Below are 17202 nucleotides of genomic sequence, written 5' to 3' on the forward strand. Positions count from 1 at the left end.
CCCTCTAGTACTATCTACGTAGCGGGATGATCCGCCGCTGTTTGAGATCGTGGAGGCCTAGGAAGCACATGAAGACTGGCAGCTGCAACGGGGGGAGCCAGCGAGGTCAAGGTCGAGGACGTGTACGAGGACGTAGAGGCACATAACGGGTGGGAATAGACTCGTCTATGGCCTAGGGAGTTTAAGCTACGCCCCCGTCGTCGCCGGCGGCATCTTAGGAACTGCGAACAGCTCCATCTACGGCCAGTTGGTTGTTGGCAAGGGTCGAGAGTGACTTAATTTTACTAGTGGGCTACGTAGTGAATAGAAGTACGTTAGATCCTCAACCGCCGCTACTCGGGGCATCAGGTATTGCCAAGAAATGCATGGATTTTTACCGAATAATGCATTGGAAATACAATTACTGCGGCCGCCCTAGGTAGGTTTAGCGTACATTTGCTAGGGTCCAATTATTATATATGGGTGTCTTTCTAATATCGCCCTAAATCTTTATGGTCCTTTGTCAACATGGTTAACAATAAGCCATCTAACGGTGTTTCTCTCAGACTTATTCTGGAAGGTCGGCTATGTATATAGCTGTTGCACTTTATAGAGATGGTATGTGCGTCATGAATTAACTTTTATGATCAAACACTACATGTGGTGTAGTGTAAGTTAAACATGGATATGACATGCTCTACCATGAGCCAAATTAGGCATACAAATCATGAATAATCATGAATAGTGAACTTTGTTTTTATTTACCCAGCTGAGGTCGTGGGTTCTCATTATGTATCTCGTCTCAAACTGTGGTTATGAGAATGGGTCCATGCTAACCATTCTCACTTCCAGGGTTATTCAGCCACATATAAGCTTGCCAGGCTCCGTCAGTCAACAGGCCATGTTTCAACTGTCAGATTATAGTCCCCTTCAGGTCCAGAAATAGAATCAAATACGAGAATTTCCGGTAAAATCGGGTAGAAATGTCACTTTATTCCTGCATCAGTTGATTGTCGGCAAATCCCGCGGAAATGTCTTAAATATCGAAAACAAGCTTTTGCCTCTACATAAAGGTTTTGTTTGCTCCATGGCTCTGTGTACATTTCATTACAATCTCTTATTCCGGGGCATCAATATGACTCTCTCAGCATGCAACGTTGTGTCGAATCCCTCTTTTGAAACTGGCATCCTGAACCCGTGGCATGCATCTGCTGTGGACGTCGCCAAGATAAGCAATGGAACAACTGCATACAGTGGGGACTATTTTCTGTAAGGAGATCTCCTCTAATATAGCATTTGTGGCTACTCAATATCACTCTGGAAATGAACTAATCCATTGATACTATACAGTAATCTTCAAACCGCAGTGGGAAATCGTGGCAACACAATTTCGCAGTCCCTCAAAGACCTTAAGCCGCGCTCAAAATATGATTTTAGTGTTCAGGTACAGATGCCATCGCCTTCTGGTTCGTCGTACTGCTCCGTGTATGTCTACGCGGGCCGAAATGCCACGGTCGGCGCAATTGCCTCGGCACAGCTGTTCAGTTTTGGAGAATGGACGGAGGTTAGGGGGAGCTATGTTGCCAGGAAGGATCATGACATTTTGAACATTGTGGCTGCTTGTGGCTCGGAGGATTCTTCGGTTACTGGAAATATTCTGATTGATAATATTAGCTTGACATCTGGGCAGTGTGGATGGGCTTCTGACTAGATATTATTGTATTATTCCTCGGTATCTCTAAGATCAAATGCCAAAGGGCCTAGCGCAACTGAATTGCTGCTGGCATGATCTTGCTGTTCCTAGGGCAGGGAACTATATATATCTTGCCAAGAGATATTATTCGAAGAGAAAGGATGTAGTCCGGTGCCCGCTAAAGCGGACTACGTATAAATTATGCCTTCAGTCTGTAAGTGGCCATCACTGCAACTGTTATTTCCAAACTAGATACCGCTGAAGTGTCCAGTTCAAAGTATACAGTTGTAGTCTCCCCAGCCTCCATGACGTAATCGCGAACACCGCCTTGCACCAGCCACACTGCGACTTCCCCCGCAGATCCCCAGGCACAGCTTCTCCAAGTTCCAGCACACACCTTCATCATGTGGAACGATGAGGACAACAACCCCTATGGGGCCTTTGATCAGCATCAGTCGCATTTGTCCGACTCTCTCCACTCAGCTGCGCTGTCTCCTCGTAAGGGCCTCAGCTCTAATCATTCTGCCTTGGGAACAGTCGCTTACATCGCTCAGCTCTCTACGCACAGGATTCTACTCCTCCATCTAGTCGCGACTCTAATCTCGATCCCCCCGAATACATCACCAACCCTGAAGATCTCAGCGATCCCGAGGATGAGGCCGAATATGGAGCCGCCAGCCAACAATACCCCCGGAAGAGCGTTTACGACAGCCGGATTGAGCAGATCCTGTATGAAAATCCGGAGATGCCAATTCTGATCACGGATGCCGGCAAGAACCATGAGAGTGGAGGTGGTTTCATTGTTTACACTATCCGGACAGCGGTAGGATGATGGCGTTCGGAGCGTATTCGTGCTGTACTGAGTGATGACAGGATCTGGAAGTGCGCCGTCGATACTCCGAGTTCGCCTCTTTACGACAGACTCTTGTTAATTTGCATCCCACGCTTGTTGTTCCGCCTATTCCCGAGAAGCATAGCATGGCGGACTATGCGGCCAAGCCCACCAAAGCCAAAGAAGACACAGCAATTATCGACCTTCGGAAGCGTATGTTGAGTGTTTTCCTCAACCGATGCAGACGAATGAAGGAAATTCGGGAAGATGGAGTGTGGTGGAGGTTCCTCGACCCAAACGTCAGCTGGGTGGGTTGGACCTGGATCCTTGCTACGAAGTCACTGATTAATTTTTATGCAGAGTGAGGTTTTAGGTTCCCACCCCGCATCATCAGTTCCAAAAAATAATCTTAAGGCGCCTCCTCTTGATCCTGCCAACCCGACACCAGCCCATGGATGGCTGCCAGTTCCGTCTTCGTCCGCAAAGCTTAAGCCCAGCGGCGGGGTTGTCACATCGACAGGAGGTCCAGCATCACCTTCTTCAGCCGAGCCAGAAGGTCCTCCACCTTCAATCCCGGGACCCGACATCCTTGGGCGCTTCCCTCCCGAGTCGCGGAAGCTTAGCGAGCCAGAGCTGGATCCATACTTTATCAACTTTGAAGCATCTACCCGTGAGCTAGAACTTCTTCTTCAGGGCAATATAGAGAAAGTCAATCGCCGCACGCTGTCGCATTTATCTTCCCTTTCAGCTGACCTTATGGAACTGGGAGCTCGTTACAATGGATTTTCTCTCTCCGAGCAATCTCCAACAGTGGCTGCTGCTATTGAGAGGATCGGACAAGCTGCTGATACTTCTTACATTGAAACTGAAGAATTGTCATCGGCCTTGAGTGCAAGCTTTGCGGAGCCTATGCGGGAGAGTGCACAGTTTGCTAGCGTGGTTCGCGGTGTACTGCGATACCGCGTGCTCAAGCGAGTCCAACAAGAAATGACCCGGGATGAGTTGGCGAAGAAAAAGACTCTTCTTGACTCGCTGGAGCGCAGTGAGCTGGAAGCCAAGCGCATCGAGCAGTATCTCAACCGCACCACGCCTCAATCTGGTGGTACCAAGCCCCGTTCTCTGTCGACCTCGTCAGCCGTCAGCAGCGAGACTGGCCATGAGTCCTCTGCTGACACCCAGTTCCCCCCTACGCACGACGACTCCTACGGCCATCCGCCTTCATCAAAAACCGGTGGGGCCAAGTCGCCATCACCTCCAGCTCATCGTAAGTCCTCCAGTGGGACTTTCGTCGCGAACAAAATCTTCGGTCGCATCAGTCACGCTATTCACGGGTTCGCTGATGTGGACCCGGAACGAACACGTCGGGACCAAATCGGTAAGACGAAAGAAAGTCTTATTCAGGTATGTAACCGGTGGAGAAGCTTCAGATGTTTCCAGAACTAACGGGATGTCTAGTTGGAGCAAGCATTGGAAGTTTCCGAAAAGGATGTCCAGGACGCTAGTGCCGGCGTTCTCCAAGATCTCAAACGCTTCCAGAAGGACAAAGAAGCTGATCTGCGGCGGTACATGGTATGCACGGCGGCGGCCCGGTTCTCCACTCTCACTAACATTCTTTAGGTTGCATATGGTCGTTGCCACTTGGACTGGGCGCGGAAGAATCTAGAGACCTGGACCGAGGCCAGAGATGAGGTGGACAAGATTGTGGCTCGGTAGAACGTATATACTTCCGAGTTCGAGTTCTGGCGCCGGCGTTGGGGGATATCATCTACTAGCTTCAATCCATCAGCATCCATTAGTGGCTTTTTAGTACTGTATAGCCTTGGCAAAACAATGGCATAGAATGTTTGCGGCGATGTCTCATAAAATAAAGGGACATTAGGGCCATTGACTCCTGTCAAGGTAGAAGTGTCAAATTCGTCCTCGTCCTTACGGGAATAGCGAAGGGCACATTCCACCTGGTCCGTGTGGGGACAGGCACTACACCTCACCTTCATACCTCCTTGCTTCACATATTCAAGGCGTTTATGCACTCTGCATGAATTGCAGTGAAAAAGTGTCAGTTTTAGCGCCCATTGCCATACATCACGACTCGTCCAACTTCAAACTGAAATCTTTCCGCATTCGTCACCAACGCCAAGACATCAACATCAACATCAAGAACAGGTCGAACTGGCATTCCACACCTTGCAGGCATGCCCCTCTGTGGACCCCTGACTCTGCTGCATCCCTCTGGACTCCGGCGCTGAACCCCACCCTCGAAGGGTGGACCGCCGTGCGTCGACTGAAAACGATGTGTGCCTGGATCCATCGCAAGGATGATCGCCAGGGCCAGTCACTTATCACGGCCGGGGATGCCACCTCCTGGGGATTACGACAATCCTCAACTGTGGTCTCTCCGGTCTCTTTTGGCACAGTTCCCTCGACGCTGGATCAAGATGCTTGCCCTCCTCGGTCTTGTTGGTTTCTTCTCCGTCGGCCTTGGCGTGAGTATCAATGCGAGAGATCAGAACTTCGAAAATGGTCAGAAACTAGAGGATCTTGGTCAAGCTGTTAGCCAGTTTCCTCCTTCTCGCCAGACTCAGCAACATACACATGATCCTACTATTCTTCGCGTTGATGATGAATATTATCTTTACAATGTCGGCGAGCATATCTTCATCCACACTGCCCCGAGTATGGCCGGCCCCTGGAAGCATATCGGCAGTGTCCTTGATGGCAACAGCGTGATTCCGAAGGGTGATCGAGCCGTACCTTGGGCCCCTACTGTCATCGCCGTGGATGGCACATACTATTGCTACTACAGTGTCAGCAAGGCTGGCTGCCGTGATAGTGCCGTGGGAGTTGCTACATCCGACTCTCCAGGCCCCGGCAACTGGTATGACCATGGGATTGTCATTCAGACTGGTACGGGCAATGGCTCGGACATTGCTCCATACACTATGACCAATGCCATTGACCCTGCTACATTGATTACTCCAGACGGTGACGCTTATTTGACATTCGGTAGCTACTGGAATGGCATTTTCCAAATCCCCCTCGGGCCGGATTTGATTTCGCCGGCTAGCACTACGGAGCCCGATGCCCGTCAACTGGCGTGGGAGCCTAAGTCTCTCGGCATGCCGAGCCGGTTGGCCAATAACCTTTGTGGTGACCCGACTGGTCCTCATGCTATTGAGGGTGCCTTCACTTCTTACAATGATGGTTGGTATTATCTCTGGTATAGCCATGGTTTCTGCTGCAACTTGAAGAAAGACAACTTGCCGCCTGCTGGTCAAGAGTATGTTCTCGTCACCGTTCCTTGGGACCCAAACTAATTTGATGATAGATATTCCATCCGTGTCGGACGGTCTCAGAGCCCTCGTGGCCCATTCGTTGACAGAGCTGGTATTGACCTCGTCGAGGGTGGTGGTGAAGTTGTCTATGGCTCGAACGGAGATACCTACGCTCCAGGTGGTCAAGGTGTTATCCGCGATGGGGATACCGATGTCCTCTATTACCACTACTGTGAGATCTCCATCGAGCAACTTCCTTTACTTGGAACCATACTGACTTCCTCACAGTGAACAAGACCGTTGGCATTGGATTCTCGGTAAGCTTTCACTTTGGCAGGCTTGTAGATCGTGATGTTCGCGATATCTGCACCCCTGTCGATCCTCCTTCATTACCCCTTCCACCTGCTTCCACGTCACACGGATCTGATCTAACACATATTTCACAGGATGCCTTCCTTGGCTTCAACCCTCTCGAATATGTAGATGGATGGCCTATCGCCCAGGCCTAATCGCCCATATCACGCCATTCTTTACTCGTCATCTTCGATTTTCCGATATATCTATAGACTAATCACCCGCGATCATCCTTCATCCCTTACGATCTTCGAGCATCCATCGCTCGAATTCTGCACATTTCGCGTTCTCGCTGTTGACATACTTGTTTCACTTTTTGCTACTGGTCTGGTCTCTTTTTGTTGCGGGATTCACTGCTCATACGCGTTCTTCTGCCCGAAGACATTTTTCTGCATTCTGCGGCGTCTAGGTCTTGGGGCTCAAAATCATTTATTTTCACACATTAGATTATTGGTCTTGTTTGTATTGTTATTTACCAGGCCAAATACATACTACTTTTACCTTTTGTTGAACCTTTACGAGGGTCTATGCAGTCATTAGATTACCCATAGAAAGTCTTGCCCAGGTGACTGGACCTCTATCAGTTACTTGATAACTTCTACGATAAAGCCATCTTTTCACGGCCTTTCAGTCATTTTGGGTTTCATAAGGCCATATGGAGGCCATTGATCGTCGCATTCCTGACTCGTTCTACTTTCTACTCGGAGCCATATAAGAATGGAATAGGTTATTAATCAAGGCAAAGCAGAACGAAATATGTGTTAGCCCCAGGCGGCATAGCACAACCACATGAGGCCTAATGCCAGGAAGATGTTCGAATATCGCATGCAACGTCTCATCAGTATTTCCAAACCTCACCACCCAAAGTCGTCCGATCTTCGAAGATTACGACCGACAGCAGTCCCAGAATATTTGTCGCGAGCCTGTGAATGGTTCCTGCCTCGGTCTGTGGGTGATTGTCGACAGGCATTGTGTTCCTGCTTTCGGTTCTGATTTCGTCCACGGGATTCGTTTTTGCTCCGGTCTGCTATTTCACTTTGCCATCCCTTTTGCGAGCCTCTGACTTGGTCATTGCAATCCTGGCCCCATCCATGGCTGTTATTGTGATGGTATCCGCCTCCCCAATCTCCTGCGGTCCCTTTGTTGTCGCTCCATGCCACTCGGCTCTGATTTGGCGCATTGTCATTTTTGTCCCAGTCATTGTCCTGGTTCGATTGGCCCCATGCTGCTGTTCGGTGAGATCCATGATTGTTGCTCGGTTGATTGTAATCTTGCCCCAGGGTTTCATTCACTTGATGATTTTGCCAGTTGTGGTTCGATGGATTTCTTGAACTCCGGCGTTGAGACCTCTTGTTGTGATAGCCATTGCCGTTACCATCGCCATGTCCATTGCTACCATTTCGGTGTTGCCCATGATGTCCTCCGTGATCTCCCCACGTAATCTCGGGTTGATTTGAATGAACTGGGACCGCATGGAAGCTTTGATTGTTTGGCTCTGACTGGGCCTGTACCCAAGTCGTAGTCTGCTGTCTTTGGGTGTTGTTGACAAAGCCATTGTTATAGCTGCCACCAGAGCGATAGCCATCGTTATTGCCATTGTTGTTGCCTCCGTTGCCCTGCTTGTGATTGCTGCGCTCTTTTCCTTTGGCCTCATGTCCCCATTCTATATTCTGATTGTTGTGGTTATCGTTGTCGTCTCCGTTGGCCCAGTTGCTTTGCGGTTTGGCGTCCCAATTGCCTTGCTCTGGCTGGGGATGCCAGTCAGGAGTCGTCTTGTGTTGATCACGGTGTGATCTATTCCCCTTGTTCTGGCTTTGATTGTGGTTTCCGCTCCCCCATGTGATTTGCTTGTTGCTGCCCCAATTACCTTGATCAGGCTCAGCATGGCAGTCTTGAGCTGGTTTGCCTTGATCACGTTGTGACCACTTGCCCTTGTTGTGATCTTGATTGTTCGGTTGGTTCTGACCCTCTTGCTGCTGTTTTTTCTTCTCCTGCGCTCGTAGTTTCTTTTGTTGTCTTTTGGACAGAGGGTTTGGTTGCTGCTGATACGGATTCTTGGGGCGTTTCGGAGGAGGACTAGATACGATTCGGTTTGGGTCTTCGAAGCGCTGGTCAGAATTTTGGCGGCCTTTGCGTTGATCCCGGAGGTGAACATACTCTGGTGAGCGAAGTGGAATTGAGTCTGAGAGTTTGGGGCGACACCACCCTTCTGCGGTATATTTTGGGATCCAAACAGGACCCTTGATCTGACCGCCTCTCTCAGCATCGAAGTGGTTTTGGGCACGATCCCGATTCCTTCTGGAAATCCATTGCCCTTCAGCAAATCCTCTTCTCACTCGTCTTGCGTACCAAAACCACGCCAAACATAAGATGACGGGCCCAGCGAGCCCAACAGCAAGTAGGACTGCAATCAAAGTGTTGGTCTGCATTGTAGAAAATGTCAAAGGGAGAGGTGGATTGAATGAGAGGGTGAAGCTCAGCCATGTACAGATGGTAAACGAAGAGGAAGTAGGCGTGGAAGACACGAGGGGACGTCCGGGGTAGCTATTCATGGAGGGGGCTTCGAGACCAGAGAGGAAAGAAGGATGGGAAGAAGGAAGGAGCAGATACGACTTGAACTGAGATTTTATATTCGTTTGATCTATAAACTGGTCTCCAAAGCCCGTTGAATTCTCGACAACCAATCTCCATGGACAGACGCCGCTTGTCCTGCACTGAGAAGCAATTTGAGTAAATGCTTGAAAGTTGCGGAATCGACAGTCTCCTTTGGCCCCGAGAAGTCCGGAGATGCCAGAGTAGAAGCGATCGTAATAACGCGGAATCCAAGAGTAAAAGCCTCGGGGGTCGAAACCCAGCCCATAAGTCCATCTTGGCCATCTTCCTCCCCGAGAAGACCGATGATGTATGTCAAACCCTGCAAAGCCCAGGAAGTGATCTGTTGCAAAGAGGATTCTGGGAATGCTGACTCCTCTAGGCGAAGCAGAGCCCGAGACCAGACCTCAGCTTCGCGGATGTCATCAATGAAAAGATTTTGCTTCTCCTCTACAAACAGTACCGTGCTTTCCTGGCGATACTCGACTAGCAAATCGGCCACACGAGCAATACTGTTTTGGTGGTCAGATGCACTAAGCCGGGGCTGCTGGCCTGTGAGGTAGTGAAGGACCTGCTGTCCAAGCAGTGCAGAGTCTGAGTAATTTTCGACGATGAAGTCTGCAAGAAGCGCACTGGCGTTCAGAGGTGCCAGGGTAACATCGGCGTCGGGGGAGACGGATGAGTGCGACAACACCCAAGAGGCTGTCGACGCGGACATGTCACGTAGCTCTTCGTCATCATCGTTGAGCATGTCATATAGGACTAGATAGGTATTCAACAAGACTGGGTCAACGCGGGGCTTAGCCCCTGAAGGCCGAAGAGCCCGTGCAAAACTGGCGATAGAGGCAACTGCTGCAAAGCGAGTGGTAAATTCCTGTAAATATTTCAATAATTAGCACAGTGACCCTAAGGTACCTGGACAAAGCAGCAAACTTAAAACTTACGGTCTCTTCGCTCAAGGCAGAGCAAAGTTTGATAGTCCAATTGTGAATATCGTTTTCGAAGGAGATGGAAGCGCTCTCGCGATGAAAGGCGAGACGAATGGCCAAAAGGCACCCTCGAAGGCGAAGCTCGGCGTCTGTTGCTTCGCGGTTCCAAGTTTCAATATCCATCTCAGGGCGGAAGTTATTCGAGATAGCCTCCCACGGTAGATCAAGTCGAGAGACGCCATCAAATTGGGATGCCATCATCTTTTCCAGGATAAAGGCCAGATTCGATGCAGCAATTGTTCTCACGTACGGTGGACTAGTGCCAAGAATCACAGAAGTATACAAGTCGGCCAGTGGCTTTCGGTACCTTTCATCTGTACCAATCTGCTCGTCGAGTCTCTCGGAAATCCAACGAGCAGCATCGGCATCGAACTGCGAAACTCCGTTGTAGAAGGCTGAAAGTCCCTGTGCTTGTCCGGAAGCAAGAAGCTTCAATGTCGTGCACCAGGCTAGTGCTCTTCTTAGCAGCGCGGATGATCGAGTGGCACTGGATAAATTCCACCCTGAATGAGAAGCGTCGAAGACAAAGGTCAAGATCCCATCCAGATCGTGAACTTCAAACATCTCATTGATAAAAGAGATAACCATGGCTGTTCTAATGTCAGTCTGTAACTTCCCCAACTGTATACCCGTTACGTACTCTCGCTTTGGCCTTGAATAGCCCGCTCCAGCGTGCCCACCAATATCTCAACTAGCTCTGCTGCCACAGTCGGTGACTTTCCGGCACGGAATAGAACTTCCAGTACAGTACGTAAAGTAGTGAAAAGGTTATCGATGTTAGCTGACGATTGTTAGCGATGATATAATCCCCCCGGGGGGGGGGGCGGCGGCTGTGTTATACTCACAGGTCCAATATGCATCTGTACTCGCCGCATATCGGCGAAGAGCATACCGCGCACACATAGCCACTCCATGGACATAGTTCTCAGTGATGGTGGACGGGAGCATAACAAGTGCACACAAAGCCTCGGGGATATTTTGTCGCGTAAGTAGCGAGGCATATACGCGAGCTGCATGCTCTCTAACACCCCAAACAGGGCTGCTCAAGTGTGCAAGAACCAACCCACGCAGCATCTCGTCAGTCTCATCAGTGAGACTGGGAACTTTATCACCAACCAATTCAAGGGCAGGGAACACCCGTTCGGTGATGATCTCCGTGCCCTCCGCTGCTTCTCCTTGTGCGGTCGTGAGAAGACCAGAGAGTAGCTCCAATAGACCTGGGTATTTGGGGAATGCTATCCTAGATCCAGGCTCAGATCCAGAGCTGCCTCCGAAACCGGGTCCAGCACCGGGAATAGCGCGGCACATTTTCGTAAGTAGGGCACGGAAAAGCATGAGTCCCGAATTCCGAAGCGCCCAGATAGGCGATCCCAGACGTTCGGCAGACAGCGTCAATGCCTTCATGATGAATGGCTCCGTATAAGGGCCAAGCTTGGCGTTCGTGAAGATATCCTTCAGACAGTTCATTGCATGAACTTGGGGTAGTTCCAAGTACTGTCTCTCCTTATCGTACTCCACAGGAAGGTATGAAATTTTGTGCAGCTCTTCTAAGGCTTCCTTGAAGAATGACGTTCCGGGGTCCGAAGCAACAATTCCTGTTACCAACGCAGGCAAGCCAGCGGATCGGCGAGTAAGTTTCGATGCCGAGTCGAAGATAGTCGATTTAGCTTCCTGGTACCAACCCCGGGGAGCTCCCGAATTGACGGGTCCTTCGCGGAGCTACATCTCTGACAGCATGTCGCAAATGTCTGGGAGACGTTTGAAAATGCACCTCTGTGGCGGAGCTCGGCCAATTGTGTAAAACTCGCGCCTCCGATCTTGGCGAAATCCGCACGCTGGAGCCCGTCATCTCCGCTTGGTCCATAGCTGGTATTGATCAATGTAGCATGGAGGAGAAGGCTAGAACAGTTAGCAAAAGTAATCTGGCCAAAAAATATATGGTCTTACGTTGATTCACGAAGGGATCTCCAAGAATATGAAAGAACGTCCTTGGGCCCCACATTGAGCTCTTCGGTTGGCTCATCCGAGTGACCCTCGGGGGAATCGATACACAATACAGGCTTTGCCTCCAGCCAGATTCTATCACAAATTGAAACAATGCGTTCATGAACTGACCGCCACGCAGCGCATCCCGACTCGTCTGAGATAAGGGTGTGGAAATTGGGCATAAGCACGATGAGCCTGCAAGTTGAATGAGTACAACTTCATCCAGGGGTCTAGGAATTTAGAAATACTTACCTCAAACCAGATGTATAGCCGTGAAGGGGTGCCTCACGCATGCTGGAATTGAAAAGGCCTTTTGAACTCGATAAGCGCTCCTCGAGCTTGGTCAAAAGTGTATCAACCACAGAAGCCTTGGTGGTCCACCAATTTGTAGCCGACTGGCCAGAGTTTCCTGGAAGTGCCGCAGCGAAGATAATGTGGTATAAACGCGCAACGGTATCGGCGTGATCGGCTCTGCTGGTATTGCTTGCCAGGCTCTCTGCCCGTGCTACCGCATCCGTCAACCGCATCCCTACGGCGGAGCTTTGATCGTTGGTGTCCATGCCATTTAATAAAATCTCCCGGGGGCACAAACTCAGGATCGAAAGAGAAGTCTGGCGTACTTCTTCAAACGGATCCATTAGGAGATCAATCAACAGTCGGAGTAAGTGAGCATCAAACACTTCAACTTGTACCTTCCAAACATTTTCAACCTCAGACTTTTGCGGCTTCGCCTCCGTGCGTGGATCAAGACCGGAGTCCAGTAGAAGCTTCAATGCCTTCAATGCTGTAATATGGCGCGGGTATGATGCAGTCAAGCGCAAATCACTCCCTAGGAACTGAATGTATTCCCTCAGAAACTCCTTTGTTTCGCGTTCGTTCTTGGCCTGGCCAGTGGCTGTTTTGCTCGATGCGTTCTCGGCTTTGGAAACAACATCTTCATCCTTCACAATACCTCCCTTTAGGCGCAGAATAAATCGCCGTGTCATGCTGAGGATCTCACCCCGGGTATAGGCATCGGATTCGGCATGCATCGATGGTAGCCCTCGCAGTATTGCTTTGGTTGCTCCGACAGTAAAAGGCTTTAACGTGGAGAAAGCCGTGATGAGCAGCGAGAGAGCGGCAATACGGATGTTCGCTTCGCGGTGAAGAAGGAAATTGCCGATAACTTCGCTCTTCAAAAGCAACAGCTCGCTCTGGTTGATCTTTGCTTTGCTGGTGTTGAGGATATCTGCAAGAATTAGCAATCTTTTCACTTAATTAGACGTTCCACGGATTCACTTACAGTCTTCATGAACCAAATTGACCTTCTTGCCAACTTGTAAAGCAGCGAACAAAAGCATATACTCTGCTTCAGGTTCATCACTCATGTCACCTTTGAGAAGGCTCTGAACAGGGAGGGTCCAAAGGAAAGACCTGAAACCGCTCGGATCAATGGTAAACAACGGTTGCAATAGCCTATTTGACAGATCTTCCAAGCTTTCCTCGCTTTGCAAGACCATCCTTCTCACGGGGGCCACCCAGATTTCAGAGAGCTTTTGGGGCGATGTTTCAGGTTTCATCTTCTGTATCAAGACAGAAAGCAAGTTACCTGCCGAGGCAGCCATGGTCCTGTTATTCGTTTGAGTCAAAAGCCCTAGCACGAAGATCCTGGCTGCTAGTTCGTCGGAAATATCTGACGAGCTAGGTACATGTTGGAAAACTTCACGATCCTTGGCGAAAACGGTGGTCCATCTTTCTGGGCTCTTTTCTAACCACGCTCGAACCGAGGAGATGAACTCAGAGGGCAAGAAAGCACCCTTGCGGATGAACGTCTCAAGAAAAACCAAGCATCCCTTAAGTCGCGAGTGGGGCTCACCAAGCACAATGCTGGGAATGATAGCGTCAACAATTGCAGTTTGTATAACTTGCCGTGTCTCTCCTTGATGGCGTTTGGCTAGAATGGTCGTGATTGAACCCAACAGGTGCTTGATATGCTTCGGCTTGGCATCTTCATAGCGGTTCAAGCAGATGTCGAAGATTGACAACCAGAGCTCGGTAGAGAGGGCCAATTGCTTTGTTGCATCACATTTGGAATTTGTAGCAGCATCAATGAAAGCAGAGCCCGCATTGTAAGCCTCCGCTGAATGAGGTGGTGACAGAGATGGAGTGGACAATGTCTGAAGCAAGGACTGCCACACCCGGTTCACCTTCCTATGAAATAAAGATGTCAGATCGAGTTGTGCTTCTCAACTTGAACACCACTTACTCCGTCTCTTGACATGTCAGTGCGAATTTCACCAATGGACCTTTGGCGATCTCTCGCAGCGTTTTTTCCGACAGAAATTGTACTTTCTGCCCAATGGCTTCCATGTCCATTGACGCGCCTTGCGGGCGGGTTATCTCAGCTGCCATGACCAGCTCGATCCCACATTCCCGGATATTGGATATTGGATATTCGCTCACGGTCAAGAGATATTAATTTTCTTCGTTGCTCCCCGCGCTGCCTGAGGCTCTGATCAGTGGGCTTCCATATCGGGCCTAGCGTTATCTGGCAAACCTTCGTCCACGTGACCATTATCACGTGACCGAAGTTTTTGCTGGCTCCGATGGCAGTGGAGCTGCAAAGGGTCATCACTTCTCTCCAGTCTCCCCTTCCCTTTCCTCCTGTACCCTGTACTTTTATCCCCTAATCCATTTATACCTCCTCTCACAATGTCCATCTGGGACTCCCTCGGCGGTCGCAAGCAAAAGCAGCCCGATGCCTACGACTCTTCGCAAGACGCCACATCCTTTCTCTCCGAGGTCGCAATCCCCGATCCTTCTCGCCTTCACCCTTTGGCTGGTTTGAACCAGGACACACTCGACTATCTCTCCCTCGAAGACTCCGCCCTCGATGAACTCCCCGGCTCCCGATCAGTGTTGCCATCCCGTGGATGGTCAGACGACCTTTGTTATGGTGCCGGTACGACTTATCTCATTGCACTCACTGCCGGAGGCGCATGGGGACTGGCAGAAGGATTGAATAAGACACCGGCCACGGCACCACCCAAGATCCGTCTGAACGGTGTCCTTAACTCGGTCACCCGCCGCGGTCCGTTCCTGGGGAACTCTGCCGGTGTTGTGGCTATGGTTTACAACGGTTTCAACTCGGCTCTTGGATACGCACGAGGCAAACATGATGCTTCTAACAGCATTATTGCTGGCGCGTTGAGCGGAATGCTATTCAAGAGCACACGCGGTGTTAAGCCTATGATGATCTCTGGCGGCATCGTGGCTTCCATTGCTGGTGCCTGGACTGTATGTATCACACTATGTTGTTCCATGCGACGTTTTCTAATCATCCTCTAGGTCACGCGACGGGCCTTCTTCTAGATTGCTGGCATGGCCAGTTTTATCCTACTTGACTCCTCGATTCTCCGATTCTCGGTTATCTGAATCTCCATACCCTCTCCGCCATCTATCAACGACATTGGCGGTTGACGATTAGCTACCAAACTTTGTCTTTCCACCTGCGATGTATTACAACCATTTTTTTCTTTCCCGATCTCTTCACTCCGGCGCTCAAAGCATCCATATTTCGCATTTATGCGTGGGTTGGGAATGGGGTGTGCAACTGGGTTTGTACTTTGTATTTTTTCTGTGTACATAGAAAAGTCTCTTGCATACCTACGGTTCATTGGCTATGGCGCTTCTGTGTCTCTGTCAGTAACGTTTTAATGCTGCTCGGGATTTCCAATAGACAATTTCTCACTTCCTAATATGCATGTCCGTCCTAAAATGGTTGATGAACTATCTTTGTTGCGCTTGGAAATTGGCTCCAATGCGAAGGTTGAAAAGTAGCTATGATGAACACAATTGATATACAGGTACCCCAAATCAAGCAACAATTTGGCGAATATTTTCTAACAACATTCATCCAGTTTCCTTCCAGCCCCCTGCAGCAACTTCAGGGTGTACCACTGCATGCCATCTCTCAATGGAAAAGACTTGCCACAGACCCAGCCAAAAGAATGCCAACCATGCCAATAGCAGACTTCGACAGTGGCTGAGGCGAGAAGACACCAGCAGCCGCATTAGCAGTCGAAGTTGCGCTTGATCCACTAGAAGTACTCGAGCTGGTAGAATCCGCGTCAGTAGCTGTGGCACTGAGAGTCACGACGCCTGTGCCGGTAGCCGTTGCTGTCGCAGTGGCTGTGCCATTGGCGTTGGTGTTGCACCACACCTCGCCAGCCTCAGATGCCTTGATCAGGCACTCAGCAAGGGTGCCAACACTCTGTCCTTGCGCCAGACAGTAGTAGTCGCAGCCGTAATATTCAACGACAGAGGCGTCGGAACAGCAGCTGCTCATGATGGCAGAGTTGTTGTTCTCCATGGGCATTGCGCATGCGGCATCGTGGGTCGGGATGTCGTACAGCTTGGCATGGCAGCTGGAAGTAGCTGTTGCAGAGGAAGTGGTAGAGGTAGTTGTCACAGACATGGTGATGATGGTTTGAACGAGTGGACTGAAGTATTGGGACTTCTGACGAGCTGAATGAGGTGGCTCGGATATTATGGTTAACAACCGGGTCTTGGTGCCTTTATACGCCCTCGAACTGGAAATAACCAGTTCCCACTTCACATCACCAGACAAGCAGCTCTACTGGCGCTCGTGTTGCTGGGGCAAATCAAATGTAAGGTCCTATCATCCACTCAATGCAGTGCTTGCACAGCCTTGGGCTATTGAAGTATACTATATGACGAAGTGTCTCACGCTGGTACCCTAATTCTGCTAGCCGAGACGAATGTCTCCCTATTCTTGGGACCGATTGCCCAGATTGGCTATTTCCGTCCTCTACACACTGTATATCAGGTCTTGGCGAATCCGCTTTGATTGCATTCGAGGGTCGAGTGACGCGTGTTATACCAGGAGGAATGAGGGATTATCCGCTACTGCCTGATGCTCGAGAAATACGACCCTGGATTGGTGGCTTGCAATCAGGGTGCCCGAATGTGGGTAAAGATATACCATCTTTCCCTATGTGACGGGAAACCCAATGCGTGCTCCTCAGCTACTACCAGGCTATGTTCAGTCTGTCCTTGATCTTGATCTATTGCATCGTGACTTCGTATCTTCTTAGCTATGAGTATTGATTTCAGCTTGTATAAAGATCATATCTACACATGTGTTTGAAATGACAAGGACGCTGGTTCCTGGGTAGCAGGGCACGTCAAGCTCGACCCATGCTCGGACTTGCTAAGAATAGGATGTGATTGATATCCGAATATTGCCATTTTGGGCTATTCTGGTGTATGTTTACCCGGCCCAGCAAACGGGGAACTCGGATTTAGATCGCCTCTGGAATCGAGCCAAGTGGATAGCTCCTCGGTGGATCTTTCAGGGCTGTAATGACCGACACGCCGTCCCCTAATGAAATATACAATGCTTAAAATCCAAATCAATGACTTTTGGTCATTATATAGCAATATTCAAACAAATGCCACAAGGTTAGCGTGTAAATATGGAACTTGATACTTGCTTCTAAATAT

The 17202-nt window shown here is 49.8% G+C and overlaps 8 protein-coding genes across 8 annotated transcripts; 4 read left to right on the forward strand and 4 right to left on the reverse strand.

Moving 5' to 3' along the window:
* Nucleotides 1–1114: 1114 nt before the first annotated feature.
* N7446_007450 (uncharacterized protein) lies at nt 1115–1690 on the forward strand (the record flags this gene model as incomplete). The annotated part of the gene is made up of 2 exons (XM_058516195.1): nt 1115–1248; nt 1330–1690. 2 exons carry the CDS (start codon nt 1115–1117, stop codon nt 1688–1690), a joined length of 495 nt encoding a protein of 164 aa, XP_058373373.1.
* Nucleotides 1691–1871: 181 nt separating this feature from the next.
* N7446_007451 (uncharacterized protein) lies at nt 1872–2075 on the reverse strand (the record flags this gene model as incomplete). The annotated part of the gene is made up of 1 exon (XM_058516196.1): nt 1872–2075. The coding sequence occupies one exon, from the start codon at nt 2073–2075 to the stop codon at nt 1872–1874; it is 204 nt and encodes a 67-aa protein (XP_058373374.1).
* A 1-nt stretch (nt 2076) lies between these two features.
* Nucleotides 2077–4217, forward strand: N7446_007452 (uncharacterized protein; the record flags this gene model as incomplete). The annotated part of the gene is made up of 6 exons (XM_058516197.1): nt 2077–2170; nt 2227–2495; nt 2546–2812; nt 2865–3905; nt 3960–4073; nt 4122–4217. The coding sequence occupies 6 exons, from the start codon at nt 2077–2079 to the stop codon at nt 4215–4217; spliced, it is 1881 nt and encodes a 626-aa protein (XP_058373375.1).
* Nucleotides 4218–4855: 638 nt separating this feature from the next.
* On the forward strand, nt 4856–6285 carry N7446_007453 (putative endo-arabinanase; the record flags this gene model as incomplete). The annotated part of the gene is made up of 4 exons (XM_058516198.1): nt 4856–5781; nt 5830–6008; nt 6065–6093; nt 6223–6285. 4 exons carry the CDS (start codon nt 4856–4858, stop codon nt 6283–6285), a joined length of 1197 nt encoding a protein of 398 aa, XP_058373376.1.
* Nucleotides 6286–6984: 699 nt separating this feature from the next.
* Nucleotides 6985–8559, reverse strand: N7446_007454 (uncharacterized protein; the record flags this gene model as incomplete). The annotated part of the gene is made up of 1 exon (XM_058516199.1): nt 6985–8559. One exon carries the CDS (start codon nt 8557–8559, stop codon nt 6985–6987), a length of 1575 nt encoding a protein of 524 aa, XP_058373377.1.
* A 212-nt stretch (nt 8560–8771) lies between these two features.
* Nucleotides 8772–14122, reverse strand: N7446_007455 (uncharacterized protein; the record flags this gene model as incomplete). Its single annotated transcript, XM_058516200.1, is given in 9 exon segments — nt 8772–9596; nt 9667–10301; nt 10352–10492; nt 10557–11382; nt 11394–11610; nt 11659–11892; nt 11950–12925; nt 12980–13887; nt 13943–14122. 9 exon segments carry the CDS (start codon nt 14086–14088, stop codon nt 8772–8774), a joined length of 4908 nt encoding a protein of 1635 aa, XP_058373378.1. The 5' UTR covers nt 14089–14122.
* A 198-nt stretch (nt 14123–14320) lies between these two features.
* N7446_007456 (protein transporter TIM23) lies at nt 14321–15410 on the forward strand. The gene is made up of 2 exons (XM_058516201.1): nt 14321–14973; nt 15025–15410. The coding sequence occupies exons 1-2, from the start codon at nt 14389–14391 to the stop codon at nt 15046–15048; spliced, it is 609 nt and encodes a 202-aa protein (XP_058373379.1). The 5' UTR covers nt 14321–14388; the 3' UTR covers nt 15049–15410.
* A 239-nt stretch (nt 15411–15649) lies between these two features.
* N7446_007457 (uncharacterized protein) lies at nt 15650–16153 on the reverse strand (the record flags this gene model as incomplete). The annotated part of the gene is made up of 1 exon (XM_058516202.1): nt 15650–16153. The coding sequence occupies one exon, from the start codon at nt 16151–16153 to the stop codon at nt 15650–15652; it is 504 nt and encodes a 167-aa protein (XP_058373380.1).
* Nucleotides 16154–17202: the final 1049 nt, after the last annotated feature.

The sequence above is a fragment of the Penicillium canescens genome (assembly GCF_028828765.1).
Source record: "Penicillium canescens strain IBT 15451 chromosome Unknown utg000004l_segment0_segment0, whole genome shotgun sequence".
NCBI lineage: Eukaryota > Fungi > Ascomycota > Eurotiomycetes > Eurotiales > Aspergillaceae > Penicillium > Penicillium canescens.